The sequence below is a fragment of the Trichomycterus rosablanca genome, chromosome 15 (assembly GCF_030014385.1).
Source record: "Trichomycterus rosablanca isolate fTriRos1 chromosome 15, fTriRos1.hap1, whole genome shotgun sequence".
NCBI classification, from domain to species: domain Eukaryota; kingdom Metazoa; phylum Chordata; class Actinopteri; order Siluriformes; family Trichomycteridae; genus Trichomycterus; species Trichomycterus rosablanca.
In genome coordinates, this window is record NC_086002.1 from 30,018,204 (window position 1) to 30,035,492 (window position 17,289).

The 17,289-nt window shown below is 39.6% G+C and overlaps 1 protein-coding gene and 1 pseudogene across 1 annotated transcript in view; one reads left to right on the plus strand and one right to left on the minus strand.

Moving 5' to 3' along the window:
* The window catches only part of LOC134328691 (NACHT, LRR and PYD domains-containing protein 3-like), a 1,194,473-nt pseudogene that overhangs the window by 23,798 nt on the left and 1,153,386 nt on the right, over positions 1-17,289 (minus strand).
* LOC134329504 (NACHT, LRR and PYD domains-containing protein 3-like) overlaps positions 1-17,289 on the plus strand; it is a gene marked incomplete at its 3' end in the record, with an annotated part of 46,171 nt that overhangs the window by 6,882 nt on the left and 22,000 nt on the right. The window contains exons 2-7 of the mRNA XM_063010791.1: positions 9,817-9,933; positions 10,781-10,897; positions 11,104-11,161; positions 11,629-11,833; positions 12,131-13,904; positions 15,981-16,154. Of these exons, the coding sequence (XP_062866861.1) occupies positions 9,821-9,933; positions 10,781-10,897; positions 11,104-11,161; positions 11,629-11,833; positions 12,131-13,904; positions 15,981-16,154 (2,441 nt within the window). The remainder of the gene's footprint in view (positions 1-9,816; positions 9,934-10,780; positions 10,898-11,103; positions 11,162-11,628; positions 11,834-12,130; positions 13,905-15,980; positions 16,155-17,289) is intronic.

Genomic DNA, 17,289 nt, shown 5'->3' on the forward strand with positions numbered 1-17,289 from the left:
TTATATAGCTCCACACTCTTAAGAGTTAAATCAACACTTTCAAAATAGTTAAATGTTTAACACCTTGTCAGAGTTCCTGTTTTAACTCATAAAACAGAGTAAAAGTAACTGAGGGAGTACAAACTTCAGCTGAACTTGTATAGTGGTAGCCTAGTGGGTAGAGCTTTGGGCTATCAACCTGAAGATTGGTGGTTCAAATCAAGGCTCTGCTATGCAGCCACTGTTGGGTTCTATCTAACAATAACACTGCTCTGAGTTATATTTTACTATTTCAGTAGTGTTCATTTAACTCCCTAAATTATTCTTATAATAATAAAAAGAATAAATTCCAATACACCAAATAATTTTCAAAAATAACATTTATTTTTCCTGGTGGTGGCGGTTGAAGATGCAAAAGCAACAACAGGTCATTTGTTGGTCATAGGCTGAAGACAAAGTCACGATCAAATAATTGAAAATTCATCAAATTTAATACTTTTACAGAGAGGTGTTGAGTTTTGAAATGTCATATTTTCTCCCAAATCAGATCAACAAACAGAGAATAAACAAACTAAATCTTAAGACTCTACAATAATGAATGCATGAATGCAAAAAAAGACTGCAATTATTAGATTAGATTCAACTTTGTCATTGTGCAGAGTACAAGTACAGAGCCAACGAAATGCAGCAGCATCTAACCAGAAGATAGAAATTATTTACATATAATACAGTTAAAGTGCAATAGTGTCCAGATAAGTAACAATGAAGAGACATATATTAAGAACAGTAAACAGACAATGATTATCCAGTGTATAAACTAGTCTATAATTACAAAGTTATGAAAGGTGAAAATGATAGCAAATGCATTAAAACACACATGTCGACTCGAGATCACTTCCTGGTGAACTTTCTGCTGACTGCAACACGTGACGCAGCTCTGGTGTTGAAGTGAGCCTCTTGACCTCTTTTATGATATTTGGCTTGAAGAACACATTCTGTCTCATCATCAAAACAGGAAAGTCTTGATCAGCCTTTAATAAAGAATTCATTTTAAACTACTAGTTGTACTACTACATTAAATGCTTAATTTCAACCCAGTATAAATATCATTCCAAACTTACCAATCATTTTGTATCCAGAAATCTTGGGAAGGTATCAGCACTTCTGCCTGGATCATTAACAAGTTTCTGGTGGTGCTGAAAAATCTCCCTCATCATTTGATCAGATTCTCATTTAATCTGAAAAGAGATTAAATATCTAATTTAAATGTATGCAATTGTCATGCAGTTATTTGGCACAAATAAAATAATATGGAACACACATACCCATGATTATCAATTACCTGTATATGAGCCACCAATATGTTAACCATTTACCCAGAATAATCATTGAAAAAAGAACACAAAACAACCACAGTACACAGTTCCCCATCAAGCAGGGAGCTTGCTAACCTAGCTGACTAGACGGCTAAACACGCAAACAAAAAAATCACACAGGACCAAAAGCAGCTGATGTAACTTAAGTGGCAGCAATCAGCTGCAGTCAGTTAGTGCAGTGTTCTTACAACAGAAACTTTCTCTCTCACTCTCACACACACATCCTTCAGTACACCTGTGTTTTATACTGACTATATCATCATCAATGTATACTTTCATTAAGACTGAATTAATTACACTTACCGCATAAACTCGAGAGGAGGAAAATGGTGCCGTTGTCTCCTTGTCTCCAACCGAAGAAGTAAAATGCATGGGCAGAGTTCAATTAAATGTAAATGCATGGGCGGAGTTTAAATTAATCTAAATGCATGGGCGGAGTTTAAGTTAATCTAAATGCATGGGCGGAGTTTAAGTTAATCTAAATGCATGGGCGGAGTTTAATTAAATCTAAATGCATGGGCGGAGTTTAAGTTAATCTAAATGCATGGGCGGAGTTTAAGTTAATCTAAATGCATGGGCGGAGTTTAATTAAATCTAAATGCATGGGCGGAGTTTAAATTAATCTAAGTTAGGTTAACACCGATCTAATCAGCTCTGCCAAATAACTCCAACACTGAACACAATTTAAATCCGAATGTGTTAAAATGACACTTTGAGAGTGAAAATCAACTCTGAAATTTCAACACTCCAGTTTTTCCTGTGTAGGTTTTAGATTCACATTTAATTAAACAATATTACATATATAATATTATATTAACAAATACACTTATACACAAACTAACAATGTTAAACAGAACACCAAATAACATAAATAAACCCAATAAACAAATACAACAGAATTAAACAACCATTTACACTGTGGCCGTGAGTGCTTCTGGGTAAAAGCCCAGAATTTAACAACCATTTACACTGTGGCCGTGAGTGCTTCTGGATAAAACCCGCTCCGCCTCCTAATCCACACTGGTTGATGCCACAATACTTTTATTAAGAGTGAATTAATTACACCGCTGAACTTGAGAGGGGGAAAATAATGCCGTTGGCTCTTTGTCTCCAACTGAAGAAGTAAAATTTAATTAGTAAGTTAATCTAATGTAACAGGTCTCTGCTTGTTCTTAATGATGGACTGAATCACCCATGTAATGGTCTTCAATGAACTAATGCAATCAAGAGACGAACACAATGATTCCTCTCACTGTCTTTATTGCACTCGCATACCTGCATACACACACATACAATCCTTAATTCAGACTGTATTCTGCAACTGCTCAAGCTCTCCAGCCATGTACAAAGCACCACTGGAAAGACTAGTTCACATGAACAATCTTTACGGTAATTATACACTCGTTTCTTCCAAGAAAGAAAAAAATAATAATAAAAAAATGCACAACAATATAGTCGCAATTATTTGACAATTGTTTGTGATCGTATAGTGCAGCGGTTTCCAAAGTGGGGGGCGCGCAGAAGCATAACAGGGGGATCGCATCTGACTGAAATTAAGCGCGGAACCAATGTTCTAACGTCGGATTTCTTTTTACGGTGGACGATAAACAAACCGTGTTTTCAGGTGTGTCAGGATTCAATCTGACAGAGAGTCTAGATCGCGGAGCCCAATACAGCTATCGCTCAGTACACGCTGGTACATCGTTCCTCATTCAAACAGCTCAGCGGGACTGACATGAAATGTGGTCACTGTTTGTTTATTTTGTTGTTCGTTACCATGACTACGCCTCAGTCCGCATAAAGCAGCGCTGATCTGGTGATCATCAACCTACATGTGTGAATCAGCCTTTTCCCTAAATATGGGTCCATCCTTACTGATAAACACCTGAAAAACTGCTTGAGCATCAGCAGCTCCTTTCCAGATACATAAACCTGACTGATACTGTTTAGAGCAAATCATCAGAATAATGTCAGTGTGATTTATCAGTCACTTGCTCTGTAAATCTGAATATCGATACAGGAACTGAAGTGCATTTCAAAGAGCATCAAAGCTTTTTTGAAAAATGATGAGGGGACTGTAAAAAGTAGATGGTGATGACCTGTAGACTGAAATTAAGGTATTTGACAGGGATAAAAAGAAAAACAGCCACTAATACACTGATAAGTCTTGAACTCTCACAAATTGGCAACGATTGAAGTTTATCTTTTTTGCAAAGTGTTTTTAATTTTTGAGGTAGCAGACTGATTGAAGGAGAGTGATGTCAAAAAGTGTGTGTGTGTGGGGGGGGGGGGGGGGGGGGGCGTGACAGATTTTCATCTTCCAAAGGGGGGCGTGACAGAAAAAGTTTGGGAACCACTGGTATAGTGGGTAAATAACTTTGACTAGTACAGAGAGATTTACATTTTATAACGTTTTAGGACAAATGACAACATACCTGCATAAACACACATACAATCTTTTAATTTAGACTGTATTCTGCAACTGCACAAGCTCTATAAAGATAAAAAGAAAGATGAGATTAAGCGCATTTGCCCAGTGTAATATGATTGGCGCTAAAAAAAATAGTCTGGAACTAAAGTTACAAACTATTAAATATGCGCTAATATTTGACAAAAATCACATCAATTAAGTTACATGACCGATATTACAGAACATGTTTGTAGTAATTCACTTTACAAGTACACATGTCCCATTTAAAATATAAAATAGCTCACGGAGCTTTTTAACACTGCTCACCTCCAGCCATGTACAAAGTGCCACTGGAGTAAGGAAAGCTCTGAGGGACAATTATAGGAGCTTTGCAGTTGCGCATGTGTGAAGCAGGGAATTGTAGTCCATTAAAACACATTGAACCACTGATGTCAGTAACGCTTTACTTAGTAACACGTTACTCTAATCTGACCACATTTTTCAGTAACAAGTAATCTAACGCGTTACTTTTTCCAATCCAGTAATCAGATTAAAGTTACTTATCGAAGTTACTGTGCGTTACTATTTGTGTAATTTTCCTTAGTAAAAAGATATATTTTTGCTTTCTTCTTGCGTCTCGGGGAGTGACGTCTGTCCTATGCGACAATTAAGTCACGGGCTGCGTCCGGAATCGCATACTTACAGAGTCTGTACTAGATTGGAGGAAGTATGCACTACTCGGCCGATAAAAAAGTACATCTTACCAACGTCAAGTGATGACGTGGGGATGTGATGACATAATATCACCATAGTTACAGACTCCACTCGCCAATATTTAGGATATTTATCGTCTTTTTGTTATTTATTTGTCTTTAAAAAATTTTATTTTATTTATCTTACACTTGTGAACAGAGGACTCCGTTTTCCACGTCTTTCTTGTTTCTTATTCCGCTTCAATCACCTACACAGCTCCAGTTGCATTATGGGATACATTAGCGGACCGCATTATATAACTAATAAAGTAACTTGTAATCTGACTTAGTTACTTTTGAAATCAAGACATCCATAAAGTAACTAAGTTACTTTTTAAAGGAGTAATCAGTAATCAGATTACTTTTTCAAGGTAACTATGTCATCACTGCATTGAACATATACAACATATGTGAACAATACAACCCATTATTTTTAGAAAATACAAAAAACTAATAGTAATAGTATATTATAATGTATTATAATAGTATAGTTACTATAATAGTATAGTATTGTAACGGTGTGTGGGCTAGACGGACAGGAGGGGCGGACACAAACGCGGAGATGTGTGATAGAAACTATATTTAATCATAATAAAGACAAGACAGAACACAGAACAAGACAAATGAACACAAGACCTAATCTAAGCTAAATGCTAACTACTACACAAACAAAGCTACATGCTAACACAAATGCTATTAAATGCTAAATCTAAGTATACATATACTAAGCTAAACTAGAAACATGAACTAAGCTAAACTGGAACTAGACAGGATTTAAACAGGGCTATACAAGCTGAACAGAACTACAAAGACTAAACAAAGATAAACTGAACTAAAGCTAGTAACACGGAGCTAACACACAGAGCTAACACACACAAGCTAACAAACCAGGATTAGGCTAACAGACAGGGCTAGGCTAACAGACACGGACTAGGTTAACAGACATAAACAGAGCAAACAGAGCAAACAAGAGCGAGAACGGACAGAGTTACCAGGAGCAGAGATACCAGACGCAAACAGAGTTACACCGACAAACAGAGTTACCATGAAAATAGTCTCCAACCAGCCATTCCCAGCTCCTCTCTTAAATACCCTGCAGCTGGGGCTAATTAGTTCAGGTAACCAATCATGAGAGGGGAGCTGGCTGGAGACACAGGAGAGGAGGCGTGGCACACTGGAGCACAGGAGCTCCAGAGCACACAGAGGCTCAAAGTGTGACAGTAGCCCCCCCTATAGGCACGACTCCTGGCGTGCCCAAAAACAAAAACAAAATTCAAAAAAGGAGGTCCTGGACCCTGAGGGGCAAATTTGAAGTCATTAAGGATTTCCTCAGGCAGGCGTGATAAAAATGGTGGGACGCAGGCTGCCGACAGAAATCCAGAGGCACAGTCGGGGGACGCTGTCGAGGAACCGGAAGCACCTAGGGGTGCCAACGAGAGTTCATAAGCACCATTAGGGGGCGCTGACAGGGAGCCAGAAGCACTATCTAGGGGTGCCGACGAGAGTTCAGGAGTGCCTTCAGGGGACGCCGACACGGAAACAGAAGCGCCATCGGGCGGCGCCGACTCGGGAACAGGAGCGCCGTCGGGAAGCGCCAACATGGAAACAGGAGCGCTGTCAGGAAGCGCCAACTCAGAAACAGAAGTACCATCTAGGGGTGCCAACGAGAGTTCAGGAGTGCTGTCGGGGGGCGCCAACTCTGGAACAGAAGTACCATCGGAGGACACCAACTCGGGAACAGAAGCGCCATCTGGGGGCACCAACCAGGAAGCAGAAGTGCCGTCGGTGGACACCAACTCGGGAACAGGAGTGCCATCAGGGGACACCAACTCAGGAACAGGAGTGCCATCAGGGGGCACCAACAAGGAAACAGAAGTGCCGCCGGAGGACACCAACTCGGGAACAGGAGCGCCATCGGGATGCGCCAACTCGGGAACAGGAGCGCCATCGGGATGCGCCAACTCGGGAACAGGAGCGCCATCGGGATGCGCCAACTCGGGAACAGGAGCGCCATCGGGATGCGCCAACTCGGGAACAGGAGCGCCATCGGGATGCGCCAACTCGGGAACAGGAGCGCCATCGGGATGCGCCAACTCGGGAACAGGAGCGCCATCGGGATGCGCCAACTCGGGAACAGGAGCGCCATCAGGATTCAGCTGTGTGGAGCCTGGCGAAGAGGCTTCGGGAGTCAGCTGCATGGAGCCTGGCGAAGAGGCTTCGAGAGTCAGCTGCGTGGAGCCTGGTGAAGAGGCTTCCGGAGTCAGCTGCGAGGACACTGGCGAAGAGGCGTCCGGAGTCAGCTGCGTGGAGCCTGGCGAAGAGGCGTCCGGAGTCAGCTGCGAGGACCCTGGCGAAGAGGCGTCCGGAGTCAGCTGCGAGGACCCTGGCGAAGTGTCCGGAATCAGCTGCAAAAACCCTTGAGAAACTCCTTGAGTCAGCTGCGAGGACCCTGGAGAGGCGTCCGCAGTCAGCTGTGAAAACACTGGAGAAACATCACTCAGTTGCGAGGACCCTGGAGAGGCGTCCGAAGTCAACTGCAAAAATCCTTGAGAAACATCATTAACCAGCTGCGAGGACCCTAGAGAGGCGTCCGAAGTCAGCTGCGAAAACACTGGAGAAACGTCATTAATCAGCTGCACAAATCCTTGAGAATCTCCTTGATTCAGCTGTGAGGACCCTGGAGAGGCGTCCGGAATCAGCTGCAAAAACCCTTGAGAAACTCCTCGAGTCAGCTGCGAGGACCCTGGAGAGGCGTCCGAAGTCAGCTGTGAAAACACTGGAGAAACATCACTCAGCTGTGAGGACCCTGGAGAGGCGTCCGAAGCCAGCTGCGAAAACACTGGAGAAACGTCATCCAGCTGCGAAAACACTAGAGAGGACTTGGAACTGTTTGACTTCAACACAGGCGAACATGAACACAACCGAACTGGCAGAATACAGTCATAGACTTTACTGAACAGAAACTTAGACTGACTAGAAGTTAATGAAACAGACGGAACCGGCAGAGGACTGACCCCAACTTGAGTACGTGGGACAGGAGCTGGCAAACCAACAGAGGGACCCCCGGAGCCATTGGGGTCTCTACAAGGAACAGGACTGAACAAAGGATCCTGACTGGCTCCTAACATGGACTTGGAACAGTCACAAGCTTTATAATCGGGCACTGGCACCCGGACCACATCATCAGTGGGCACTGGAGGAATTTTAACATCCCCAGTGGGCACTGGATGCCGGGTATAAGCTGCAGTGGGCGCTTTGCTGCGTGAAAACTTGGCTCTCATGAGGCCCTCAAAATCCCTCACCGAGTTCAGCACAACTCCCCTGTCAGACCAAAGCTGCTTAGCCCACTCACGAGCAGCACCCCTCAGTCTCGACATCATAAATCGCACCTTGTCGATTTCAGCTGGCTGGGGGTCCAGAAGGTTCTGCAGGTAGAGCTGGCTCTGTAGAAGGAAGCCTTCAACACTATGGTTGCTTCCATCATAAGGAGCCGGCCTACTAAGCGGGAAGACCAGAGGAAACCTCATAGAGCCAAAGTCTGGGAATACATGAACCAACAACATCTCGCTGCGTCCTAATTATGGGAGACTATTCTGTAACGGTGTGTGGGCTAGACGGACAGGAGGGGCGGACACAAACGCGGAGATGTGTGATAGAAACTATATTTAATCATAATAAAGACAAGACAGAACACAGAATAAGATAAATGAACACAAGACCTAATCTAAGCTAAATGCTAACTACTACACAAACAAAGCTACATGCTAACACAAATGCTATTAAATGCTAAATCTAAGTATACATATACTAAGCTAAACTAGAAACATGAACTAAGCTAAACTGGAACTAGACAGGATTTAAACAGGGCTATACAAGCTGAACAGAACTACAAAGACTAAACAAAGATAAACTGAACTAAAGCTAGTAACACGGAGCTAACACACAGAGCTAACACACACAAGCTAACAAATCAGGATTAGGCTAACAGACAGGGCTAGGCTAACAGACACGGACTAGGTTAACAGACATAAACAGAGCAAACAGAGCAAACAGGAGCGAGAACGGACAGAGTTACCAGGAGCAGAGTTACCAGGAGCAGAGTTACCAGGAGCAGAGTTACCAGGAGCAGAGTTACCAGGAGCAGAGTTACCAGGAGCAGAGTTACCAGGAGCAGAGTTACCAGGAGCAAACAGAGTTACCATGAAAATAGTCTCCAACCAGCCATTCCCAGCTCCTCTCTTAAATACCCTGCAGCTGGGGCTAATTAGTTCAGGTAACCAATCATGAGAGGGGAGCTGGCTGGCGACACAGGAGAGGAGGCGTGGCACACTGGAGCACAGGAGCTCCAGAGCACACAGAGGCTCAAAGTGTGACAAGTATAATATAATAGTATAGTACAGTATAATAACGAATTAACTCGTAACAAATAATTTTGCTAGAATTCACTAAAATAAGGGTATTAATATTGTTACTTTTTAACTCCGTTACACTGTTAGGTTAACACTGATAGAATCAACTCTGCCAAATAACTCCAACACTGAACACATTTTAAATTCAAATGTGCCAAAATGAAAATCAACTCTAAAATGTTTAACTCTAAAATCTCAACACTCTAATTTTTGCTGTGTGGCATTTGTGGTATAAATACTAATAGTGAAAGATAGGTAGCCCTGTATTGCTCTTAAACACTGACCCATTGTGCATGCCATGGCATATAATTTAGCTAAATGTTAAGCTATTGTGCATTTCATACCACCTAAGGCTTGAATCACAAAGGCCAAGAGCTGGTGCAGATACCAAGGCTAATTTTAGCTAGTTGTATGTACAACAGAGTCACGTTTAACTTTAAGCAGATCAGACAGTGGTTGTAAAATAGCAGCATAAGATTCTACACAGGGTCTACAGTACTTGCATAGACCAAAGAAAGCTCACAATTTGTGCACTGTAGTTATGGTTAGAGTTATGGTTAGAACCTGGTTTGCTATGTCTACAGCATTATTTGAATGTGATCAAGTCCCATTTCCCTTGGGTGTTTTAATTCTTTAGACAGTTTGTCCAGTGTAACTGAATCTAAAGGGACATTGCTGATCTCTACTCTAGTTTCTTTCATTTCACCTCCTTTTTTTCTGTAATTACATAAACACAGCAAGAGTTTAGATTAACTAAACCAACTGCTAGTTAAGCTAGCTGTCTGATTACATTGTCATGTGGAGGTGTTTATCTGAACTGAAACTTTCAGGTACCCTCATGCTTTTTTTTTATATAGTTTATTTATTTATTGGTTTTATCTTTACTCTAGTGTGATGGAGGGTGCAAGACCAGATTCACCTGAACCCAGCTGTGTCTCCATGAAGAGTGACCAGTCAATAGCAGCACCGAATAACTTTAAAGATGGAGGATGTTCTACTGATCTGAGGTCAGTATAATCTCATGGTATGTTAGTGCATTAGGGTTTCAGTATGGGCTGATGATTCCTCATCAGAACTAGGTAACGTTTAAAACATTAAAACATTTGTATTATTTATTAATAAAGAGAGATTGGTTAGTGGAACAATCAAACCAATTTAGAGATTTAGAGATCTAAGGGAAAATAGATGTTTGACAATCCAAACTGTGTAGGACTGCCAGGACCTTTTTGGTTAAGTCCAAGACCATGAATAGCTTTAGTCTATGGAATCTACAAGAGTCAAATTCAAGACCAAGTCCAAATGAGAGTGATAATAACAACTGTAATAATAATATAGATTGTGTATTTATTTAAGAATGTAAATTCAGATTTGCTGTGGTCGAGTTATTATCATACTGGTGTTAAAAAAGACAAGCATTATAAACTGCTGATTAAGATTAACTGTTTTTTTTAACATTAAGATGATCAGTTTCTGTATCACAGCCTGCTTAAATATGACATATGAACAATTACGACTGCTAGATTCATGTGGTTTATTTCTGGATTAAACTCGCATAAAGAGACTTTATATTGTACAGCACTGCACCTGAAGCTTCTCTGCAATAAAACTGAAAATAAAAAGCATCTTCTTTAATTTTCACCACCTGCTGGTACTATTAAGTGGTGGGTCCATCTGGTAAAAACTCTGGTATTTTTACATTAATGTGAACATGAGTGAAACTTCTCTAGATTTTATATATGTTTACTGGTTAAAGTTTCTATACAGTTTACAGCTTAAATTGGTGTGCAAATTTCTGAAATCAACCTCTACACATTCATTTTACTACTTCTATGTTTGGTTTTACCTGTACCCCAGTGTGATTGAGGGTGCGAGACCAGATTCACCTGAACCCAGCTGTGTCTCCATGAAGAGCGACTGGTCAATAAAACAACCACCTAACTTTAAAGATGGAGGATGTTCTACTGAAAGAAAGTCAGTATAAACTCATGTTTTAGTGCTTCCAGTTCAAACTCATTAAACTTACTCAACTGATCAATTAATTTATAAAAAAAAATCTTCTTATCAGCTAGGAAATGTTACAATAACTGGATGTTGGAACATGCTAGTGTTCAGTACTGTTCTGTATATTTACTGGTGTTGTATAAGACACAATTGTTTATTTGTGTTTTTATTTACAGACCACAAAAGAAGAAATTAAATGTCACTTACAGAGATCAGCTGGAGTCCACATTCAAGGTTTGTATGTATGTATGTGTGTGTAATAATAATAATGCTAATCTAGTTTACCATTGGTTAAATGAATACTGTGAGGGGTCTTATGTTGATTTTGGATTCTGGACCCTCTTTAGATGTTGTTCTTGCTATGTGCTTCTTACATACTTGAATGTTCTTTATTTTGTCATATGGGGTTAATAGAACTAATTAGGGGTACCAAACACACAAGCTTCCACATATTAATGGTTAAGACTGGTTAAGCAGAGGTAAAATTTCAATTTAAAACTTAAGCACATTTTAATGAACATTTGCTGTTTTGTTTACTTACTGAACTTAACATACTTAGTTATTATACTAAATGTATCACAACAACTAGTTTCAGTGTAATGTTAAAACTACATCATTCCTTATATGGTCACATGACTCATCTTTCTTTATTACCTCATGCCGCTTATTGTGATGATCTGTTTCTCTAAATTCCTCAACAGGAACTGGAGTTCAAAGTCATCAGCATGTTAAAGAATGAGCTAAACAAGTTCCAAAAGCTCCTGAATGAAGATTACCCAGCATTCTCTGAGCATGAGGTGAAGGATGTAGAAGATCTGAGTAGTTTCAGAGAGGGGGCGCTAAAGATCACACTGAATGTTCTGAAGATCATGAACCAGACAGTCCTCGCTAACACCCTGCAGAGGAGTAAGAGACCTAAATACATAAATTAAATAAATCAAATACTAAAATTCTTTACCTAAATTTTTTCACATATTACAACATAAACATTAGATAAAAGAAACTGTAACAGTAACAGTTACTAAAATCATCTAGGGTTTTGATTATTCATTACATGCTATTATATAATATTTAAGGAGTGCCAAGTATATATTTAAGAGTAGAAAATAATTCAGTAATTAATCTATTATTTATTAAAATATGAAATTTACTGCATAATCAAGAAACACAGTATAATATTGATCACCATCTTCTGTTTATTAGAACTGCTCTCTGTGTATCAGAAAAAACTCAAATCCAATCTACGAGGGAATTTTAAAAGAATTAATGAAGGAATCTCCAAGCATGGAGGCTCAGCACTTCTTAATGAGATCTTCACAGAGCTCTACATCACAGAGGGTTGGAGTGAAGACATCAATAATAAACATGAGGTCAGACAGATTGAAGTGGCATCCAGGAGACCAGCAGCACAGGAGATTCCCATAAAATGCAACGACCTCTTTAAAGACACGTCCATCAGAACTGTGCTGACTAAAGGGATCGCTGGAATTGGAAAAACAGTCTCAGTGCAGAAGTTCATTCTGGACTGGGCTGAAGGAAAAGCAAATCAGGACGTCATCTTCATATTTCCACTTCCTTTTAGAGAGCTGAACTTGATGAAGCAGGAAAATCTCAGTCTGATGGAGCTTCTTCATCAGTTTTTTCCAGAATTGAAAGGTCTGACATCATTAGACTGTGATGCTTATAAAGTTTTGTTCATTTTTGATGGTCTGGATGAGTGTCGGCTTCCTCTAGATTTTCAAAATAATGAGCGATTGTGTAACATAACAAAGTCAGTAAAAATGGATGTGCTGCTGACAAACCTCATCAAGGGGAACCTGCTTCCCTCTGCTCACCTCTGGATCACCACTCGACCAGGAGCAGCCAATCTGATCCCTTCTGAGTGTGTACACCAGGTTACAGAGGTACGAGGGTTCAGTGACCCTCAGAAAGAGGAGTACTTCAGGAAGAGGATCAGTGATGAGAACCTGGCTAGTAAAATCATCACTCACATAAAGTCATCAAGAAGTCTCTACATCATGTGTCACATTCCAGTTTTCTGCTGGATCTCAGCCTCTGTTCTAGAGAGAATTCTGGATGGAGCCAAGGGGAAAGAGATTCCCAAAACTCTGACTCAAATGTTCACTTACTTCCTGATCTTCCAGATCAAACACAAGGAACAAAAGTACCATGGGAAATCTGACCCTGATCCACACCAGACCAGTGAGACAATACTGGCACTGGGAAAACTGGCCTTCCAACAGCTGGAGAAAGGAAACCTGATCTTCTATGAAGAAGACCTGACAGAGTGTGGCATTGATGTCAAAAACACATCAGTGTACTCAGGAGTCTGTACCCAAATCTTCAAAAAAGAGGCTGGACTGCACCTGGGTCAGGTCTTCAGCTTTGTGCACCTGAGTGTTCAGGAGTTTCTGGCTGCTTTATATGTATTTCTCACCTTCATCAACAAAAACAGAAATGTGCTGGTGATGCAAAACACTGGATTCTTTAACATCTTTAGAAACCCTATGTCTGCCTTTCTGAAGAGTGCAGTGGACAAGGCCTTACAGAGTAAGAATGGACACCTGGATCTTTTCCTCCGCTTTCTCCTGGGTCTCTCACTGGAGTTCAATCAGACACTCTTACGAGGCCTACTGCCACAAACAGGACGTAGCTCTTACAACACAGAGGAAACAGTCAGGTACATCAAGGAGAAGATCAGTGAGAATCCCTCTCTAGAGGAATCCATCAATCTGTTCCACTGTCTGAATGAACTAAACGATGATTCTCTAGTGCAGGAAGTCCAAAAATACCTGAACAGAAGAGGTTCTCTTGATCACGATGGACACTGTCTGTCTCCTGCTCAGTGGTCGGCTCTGGTGTTTATGTTGCTGAACTCAGATCAGGAGCTGGATGAGTTTAATTTGAGAAAATATTATCCATCACATGAAGGTCTTCTGAAGATGCTGCCAGTGGTGAAAGAATCAAGAAAAGCTGAGTGAGTCATTTATTAATAAACATTTGATTCATGAGTTTATCACGCAAACACTAATAGTTAAATGTACGAAACTGAGAAGGTGCAGAACTAGTGTTGCAGTCCGATCTCAAAATGTGTCTGAAATTTACATCTAATTTAGTAAAGTAAATAATAATGTTAACTCTTTCTGCAACACCTACTAACTTGCACTCTGCTAATTATACTAAGTATAAAATCTGATGTCAAATGGTGGAAAGTGTCACGAATGGGGGGCTAAGGCAAGACAAAGGGGGCAGACGCACACACAGAGATGTAATAAAACAAGGATATTTATTATAAACAATGCAAAACAGAATGGGGGGCTAAGGCAAGACAAAGGGGGCAGACGCACACACAGAGATGTAATAAAACAAGGATATTTATTATAAACAATGCAAAACAGAACAAACAAGGCTTAACAAAACTAAACACAGCTAACTAAGACTAAACTAAAAATGAACAGAAACACAACATGACTATGAACAAGAGCTAGGAACATGACTATGAACAAGAGCTAGGAACATGACTAAACAAGAGCTAGGAACATGACTATAAAGAAGAGCTTGGAACAGGACTATGAACAACAGTTATTAACAGAGCTTACAGAGCAAAACTGTACATAAAAACCATTGTGCAATAATATTAATAATTATAATAATAACTAACTGTCACAAGGTAAATTCTTATTTCTCATATTTCTTATTTTTAGCTTATTTTGTGCTGTACCAAGTTTTGTTATATTTTATATTTTTTGTACTGACTAAATGGTGAAGTTCAGTAATAAAGAGAGAAATACATTAATAATAGACAATCATTTTAACTAAAGACACTCGTGTTAGCGTTAACCGGGTGCTCAGGTGGTGTAGCGGTAAAGTACACTAGTTTACTTTTGCTGAGGATGTTAGCATGGAGGGAATTGATCTGACTGATGTGTAATTAGATTATTAGGACAATTAATTTTACTCTGATAAAAAAAAATCTGAATAAGAATAATCAGTATCATAAATCAGACGTGGAATAAACAGAGCTCAGTTTACATAAACATGACTTGTAAATTACATGTTTAGACTCGTGAACTAGTTTTATACAAAAGATATAATATATATAGAATTTCACATAAAAGCAGGAGCAGAAGTATTTGTACCTCTAACCCTGAATGTTAGTGACAGCAGTTTCTACGTAGAGCTTCCTGATAATAATTAGTTCCCAGTCGTGCTGTGCAGAAATACAAGAGTGAAACCTTTACAGAGTAAAATAGTGAGTAATTATGGAATGTAATAAAATAAAATGATAAAACGATTAGACCACTTCATACTGGTCAGGACCACGGTGGATCCAGTGCTACTCTAAAACACTTGCAAGGAAGTAGGAACACACATGAGTGATGCGCGCACACACACACACACACACACTCATCTATGTTTTTGAATAGAGACAAAAGTCAATTTGTCATTTAAAATCTGTGGGTAACATTGTATTAATTCTTAGTCACTACACGGCTATAGTTAGCACTTCCACTATTTTAAAGAAATGTGAAGCTCCGCCCCTTTGTAAATCAGTACAGTAGAGCAGTCCTGCTACTGGTTCATCGATTCAACTGCTCTTACTTTTATCTGCAATGTAGTCTGATCTGATTATTTCTCTCCAGGTTGTGGTGGTGTGATCTAACAGAGGAAAGTTGTGAAGTTCTGTCCTCAGTTCTCAGTTTAAACTCCTCCAGTCTGAAACATCTAAACCTGGGTAACAATAAACTGAAGGATTCAGGAGTGAAGCTGCTCTCTGCTGGACTGGAGAATCCACACTGTAAACTGGAGATACTGGAGTAAGATCACTTTCACATCCTGGGAATCAATCAGTGTAAACAAACCATCTCAGGGTGACACACACACTTTTAGAGACAATGTTAAAATAATTACTGATTCAGAATCATCAATTTTACTCATTTCACTTTCATCTGCACTGCAGTCTGGGTAATATCAGATCTGCTACTTGGATTCCAACTTCTGCTGCAGGGTGACGTCTTTCATTTCATTGATTGTTCTGATTATTTCTCTCCAGGTTGTGGGATTGTAATCTAACAGAGAAAAGTTGTGAAGTTCTGTCCTCAGTTCTCAGTTTAAACTCCTCCAGTCTGAAACATCTGGACCTGCTTAACAATAAACTGAAGGATTCAGGAGTGAAGCTGCTCTCTGCTGGACTGGAGAACCCACACTGTAAACTGGAGATACTGAAGTAAGATCTTCACTTTCACGTTGTAGATACAGAAGATCTGTTCTAATTAAGGAATATTTACACCAGATAATGAATTTAGCGCACGTGGTTTATGACTCTTCAGAGTCGTCATGCTTCATCACATCCTAGCAGGATTGTTTCCTTTACTTTTTAGGAATAAAATTATTTTGTTATAATTAGGGCTGTCATGCAATTAAAAATTTTAATCGAGATTAATCACGATTTTTTAATTTTTATTGCAAAAGCCATTTCTAGATGCAACACCAGTGATGTAACTAGGAGCTCATGGGTCCCAGTTTAAAAAAAGTGTGTGGGGGAGGGGTGCATTGAGGTGAGTGGTTGAGTTTATGTCGTGGAGGACCCCAGAAGACCCCCCTTCCCTGGGCCTTGGTGCTTAAGCTTTCTGGCTAACCCAGAAATCATGTTTGCAAATAATAATCTAATATCATGCATCAATAACAAAACACAGATATGATTATTTCATAGATCTATTAAGAAAATCTTTTAATACTGTGTGCAGAAACATGACTGGGAAATATTGTTCTAAATTACCATTTAAACATCTATACCTGAAACAGTCAAGTTACCAGACATTATATATAAGTTATTGACTGTAGTTATAAAAAGTGTTAATTAATACAGTCCATGTAAACGCTTAGTCCATGTAAATATCAGATACAAATGTGTTTTTAAAAAACTACAAACATCACAAATATAAATCATGTTTATAGCCATGTAATAGAATAACCTAAATAAACTGTAGAGATGTATGGCAAGCCGTTTTAGCTGTTAATCCTCCTTTTCTTGATATCAGGAATTCAATTTTTGATATCAAGAATAAAATTCTTACTAGTAAAAATTGAATTCTTATTAGTAAAAATATGGCAAGCCGTTTTAGCTTTTAATCCTCCTTTTCTTGATATCAGGAATTTAATTTTTGATATCAAGAATAAAATTCTTACTAGTAAAAATTGAATTCTTATTAGTAAAAATATGGCAAGCCGTTTTAGCTTTTAATCCTCCTTTTCTTGATATCAGGAATTAAATTTTTGATATCAAGAATTGAATTATTACATGTTCTAATGATAATGTGTTGATTTGCATGTGGATTTAAAGGCGGGGCTAACTTGGGTTG